Source organism: Hakea prostrata, chromosome 6, assembly GCF_041222555.1.
Source record: "Hakea prostrata isolate BN-2017 chromosome 6, UWA_Hpros_2, whole genome shotgun sequence".
NCBI classification, from domain to species: domain Eukaryota; kingdom Viridiplantae; phylum Streptophyta; class Magnoliopsida; order Proteales; family Proteaceae; genus Hakea; species Hakea prostrata.
In genome coordinates this window covers 25286475-25291361 of record NC_142605.1, presented here as the reverse complement: position 1 = coordinate 25291361, position 4887 = coordinate 25286475, and the positions used below count along the sequence as shown (strand labels likewise).

Genomic DNA, 4887 nt, shown 5'->3' with positions numbered 1-4887 from the left:
CACTTTCATCTATTTGTGAATCTTGATATCAATGGGATTCAAAGTAGAAGAAATAGTTGCAGGTATGGTTAATTTGCGATCAATACTTACTCTGCGCCTAAATGTCTCCGTAGTTCAGGCGGAACGATTCTTCATGAAGTTCATTGAGAAAGAGGTGAGCCGATGTGCAAATCCGATTAGACCTAGGGTTTCTGTTGGTGTATTGGTTTTTGTAGAGTTTTTTTCTTTCCCCCATTTAGGGTTTAAAGATCTGTTGGCCATGGCAGAAACAGAGATGAAGAAGACGAAGAAGACGTAACGATTGGGAAGAAAATTTAAGAAAGTTTAAATCGTTAAAATGTAAAATTTAAAATATTTTTATATTCAAAGATTTAATAATTGATAAATTTATAAGATATAAATACTTTTTTTAATTCTCACCGTTGGATTTAATTGTGAAGATATGATGCAATCTTACAGTATAATAGATACAAGGGTATTTTGGTCATAAATATCACAATTTGTCCTTAATTAACTTTATCGGATACCTCAAGGGAGGTAGATGCAAAGTATCCATTTCTTTGGACTAAAAACGACAGAGATCAAACCTTAGGGAGTCCAGATGAAAATTACCCTTTATTTTTTTATTTTTTAAAATTTTCTTCCTTTATTAATTAATTAATTAATAATAATTATTATTAATTTTGTTTTGTCTCTGTAAAGTTAAAACAGGTTTGAAGGTTGAAAAGGTAGTTTGGAATACTTAAGATGCAGTAGTTGTTAAGTCATTACTTAACCCTATTATTCTTGTAGAATAAACATATTATATATAATCTTAAAAATAAGAATATAAACGTAATAATCTGTAAATTCAAGGGCTATATATGTAATGTACATTATCAATCTTACTATATAAGGTGAACAGATAGGCTAAGAAAACCACATCATGACTACTCTTTGGAGCATGCAAGTTTGGCTACTTCCCATCCTAGTTTTTGTTCCATTGATTTTCATTCTAAACAGCAAGCAGAGGAAGAATCTTCCTCCTGGCCCTCCTAAGCTCCCCATTATAGGTAATTTGCACCAGCTGGGTGAGTTGCCTCACCGATCTCTATGGCAATTGTCAAAGCAATATGGTCCAATCATGCTTTTGCATCTAGGGCAGATGGCCACACTAGTAGTCTCATCTGCTGAAATGGCAAATGAGATCATGAAGTCTCATGATCTTGAATGCTGCAACAGACCTGTTCTGATGGGTCCCAGGAGGCTTTCATACAATAATTTAGACATTGCTTTTGGGAGTTATGGCGATTACTGGAGGAAGATGAGAAAGCTCTGTGTTCTAGAACTCTTCAGTGTTAAGAGGGTCCAATCTTTAATTCAAGCCAACATAGAAAGAACAGTTGCTTCAGTGATTAGCTCCATTTCACAATCTTCTTCAGCTACTCCTGTTGATCTGAGTGAGATGCTCTTTACCCTTACTGATGAAATAACTTGTAATATTGCTTTTGGTAAGAGTTATGATGGGAGAGAATTTGATAATGGTAAGTTTGGAGAAGCCATTAATGAAGTCCTAGCTCTGTTGGGTAGTTTCTATTGCACCGATTTTTTTCCTTATGTAGGATGGATCGTAGACAAATTCAGCGGTCTCCAAGCAAGACTTGAGAAGTGCTTCCAAAATTTTGATTATTTTTACCAAAAAGTGATTGATGAGCATCTTAGCTGTGACAGAAAAGATCCTGAGCAGGAAGACATCATTGATGTCTTGCTCAAAGTAGGAAGGGATCATACAAGTGGAGTTCCTCTCACCAAAGATCATATAAAAGCACTCCTTATGGTAAGCCCTCCACAAGTTCCCTTTCTTTCTACTGTAACCAGTCCTTTTACTCTATATCTCATGCACTACAATAAAATGGTGTGTTTTCCTATATTCTTTAATTTTTCTTTTCTAACCACCCCTGGGGCAAAGTTTCCTAAAGGAAGTAAGGCAACGAGACTTTTGTTATGGGTATATAGTTGTGTAATCTTTGTAAATTTTTTCTCTTGTATATTGATTCTGAATCATTCTCTTCGAGTCACATAACCGTCTAAAAATGGCTGTGCCTTCAGGATGGTGACGGGTGACATGCATTTGCATATTTATTTTCTTTTTTTATCACTCTCTTTGATTTAGGATTAAACTAAACTTGAGACTTTTGAGTTTGAGGGCAGAACCCTACCATACGTATGACCCTTCGGGACATGTTAACAAATAGATTTGGTTTCACGTCCTTATATTGTACAAGGAGAGAAAATTTCACTGTAGCCACTCTTGTTGTAGTGATTTTCACCATTTTGTAGCATACCCAGATGCAAATCCGGACACAAAACCTAATATATATATATATATATATATATATATATATATATATATATATATATTTTATCAATATTATTAATAATGTTTTACCTGTTTCTCTTAGAATATATTTTTAGGTGGAGTAGATACAAGTGCTGTTACAACAGTGTGGGCAATGACAGAGCTTGTTAAGAAGCCAGAAGTGATGAAGATATTACAAGATGAGATCAGAAACACTGTTGGTAAGGAAGGGAAAATATCTGAAGCAGTTCTAAATGATCAGCTTAAATACCTTAAACTGGTGGTAAAGGAGACTCTAAGATTGCATCCTCCAGTTCCTTTGTTGATCCCACGAGAAACCATGAACCATTTTTCCGTTGATGGATATGAAATTTATCCCAAAACAAGGATCCAAGTTAATGTTTATGCAATAGGGCGAGATCCCAAATATTGGAAGAACCCAGAAGAGTTCATCCCAGAGAGGTTTATGGATAACCCAGTTGATTACAAGGGAAGAAATTTTGAGTTCTTGCCTTTTGGAGCAGGTAGAAGAAGTTGTCCTGGTATGTACATGGGTGTTTCAATGGTTGAGCTCATGCTTGCAAATCTTCTCTATGCCTTTGATTGGAGTTTTCCTGATGCAATGAAGAAGGAAGACATTGACATGAATGAAGAAGCAGGTCTTACAGTTCATAAGAAAACTCATCTTTGCCTTGTGCCTGTAAACCATAAATGGGACTCGGACTAGAATAATACACACATACCCAGGACCCCCTCCTTATGTTGTAACCCAGTCCACTGTGTTGCTTGCCTACTGGGTTCCTAGGGTCGGTGGTTTTTTTATATTTTATTAATGCTTGTAATCAAGTAAGTGGTTCTGGTTAACGCCCTTTTATCTTTAGTGGAGTTCAGTTCAATCTTCTTTGTATGTTATGTCACACAGTGACAGTAGTGGAGAGGTTTTTTGGCTTTTGTTTCTGTCTCTTGAATGGACTAAACACCTTTGTGCAGTAAGACCTTAGGGGCTGAGAACCCAGTTTCTCACCCAGAGATCCATGCTTCATCTCGATCTGCAAACTGTTTCTTTCTGATTTTTCGCTGGATCGTCCATTTCTCATTGGATATTTTCTGTTTTTATCAAAACTTGCTATTTCATTTGCATGATGCATTATTTAGTTACTTTTAAACAGCACCACTCTACCCAGTTGGGTCCTTGTTAATGAATCTAAAATGGTTAAGTGGTTTACAATTCAGTCCACCAGGGATACTAGATATAGCCGATGAGCTCATTGGGCCTATGAAAATCAAACAATGTATTTGTGCTTCTTTTCATGAAATTTCGGCTATTCACTCTCTTCTTTTAATGTGTTCAGTGTTTCTTAATCCCAGATTGAATCCTACAGTGTGATCCATTAATCGTCTTTTCCTCTTGTCGGGAAAAAAAAGGATCATACATCAATTATCTTATCTTTAGAGACAAATTAATTGAGAAAAGGCCCAAGGATCATGAAAGAAAAGAAAGCAGTATTATTAATTATTCTTTTATTTCACATTTTTCTAATACTATTAAAGAGATTCATTACATTGTCCACCTGCTATTCATGTCTTGATCTGTGAAAGTTATATAAAACAACCCTATGAATGTAGATATAAAAAATTTGGTTTGCTTTTTTTTTTTTTTGGGAGGGGGGCGGGGGGGGGGGTGGTGGTTGACAGATGCTTATATTTTTGGGTGTTAGTTAAAAGCTTGTGAGCTATGCATAAGGGAAAACTTAAAATCATTCTATATGTATATGAGTCGACATCTTTGTAGCAGATAACTTTCTAAATCATAATGTAGGAGTGTGATTTGAAAATTTATTTATCCATATTGCGTTCAAACAAAGTATGAAAATAGCTACGTACTCTAGTTAATTTCCTGTCCAATTAGTATATATTTTACGCTTTGGAAGCCGATATTAGTGAAAACAAACATGAAAATAAGCATCACATTAAACATCTTACATAGAGGGGAAGGTTTTGCTTAAAAAGTCTACAAAGGGAATAGGGTTTTCTAATACAGTGGATGACTTTCCATTCAACAAAAGAAACAAAAAGCATAGGGCAAGCCAAGCTTCATTGACAAACCATGGAATAACATCCACGACATTAGGGCTTCTAAATCTTATGATACCGAATGTGAATGTCTCTTGCCTTACCAAAAAAAAAAAAAAAAAAAAAAAAGTCTCTTGCCAACTCGGAGATGGGACAATAGTAAAATATTCAACTTCAAAATTTCTCTCACTCGAAGAAAACTACTCATGACTTCTGTAGATAAGTTCTAAAGTTAATTAAGATATACCATATGAAAGGTTCATTGTAAAATGAAGCCCAAAGGGATAAAGTTGGAATTTCAGGATTTTTTTAAAAGAGATTTTATAGGATTAGACATGTAAATGGATTGTCGAAACTTGCCTTCGAATTCGCGTTCGTATTCGTTTAAGGGTGTTTGTATCTGAAAATTTTCTTACCAGAAAATATCCGTATCCGTCCGTTAAGCAATTGGATATCGGATTCGGATAATTGCTTAT

The 4887-nt window shown here is 35.2% G+C and overlaps 1 protein-coding gene across 1 annotated transcript; it reads left to right on the top strand.

Annotated features, from left to right (window-relative positions):
- Positions 1-925: 925 nt before the first annotated feature.
- LOC149012863 (cytochrome P450 71B26-like) lies at positions 926-3498 on the top strand. The gene is made up of 2 exons (XM_089158628.1): positions 926-1816; positions 2442-3498. Exons 1-2 carry the CDS (start codon positions 926-928, stop codon positions 3063-3065), a joined length of 1515 nt encoding a protein of 504 aa, XP_089014754.1. The 3' UTR covers positions 3066-3498.
- The last annotated feature ends 1389 nt before the right edge of the window (positions 3499-4887 follow it).

Bases quoted from the DNA above. Each gene is read 5' to 3' on its own strand.
- LOC149012863 (XM_089158628.1), top strand. From the start codon at position 926: ATGACTACTCTTTGGAGCATGCAAGTTTGGCTACTTCCCATCCTAGTT. The intron at 1,817-2,441 runs GTAAGCCCTCCA...TGTTTCTCTTAG, and splicing joins ATATAAAAGCACTCCTTATG to AATATATTTTTAGGTGGAGT.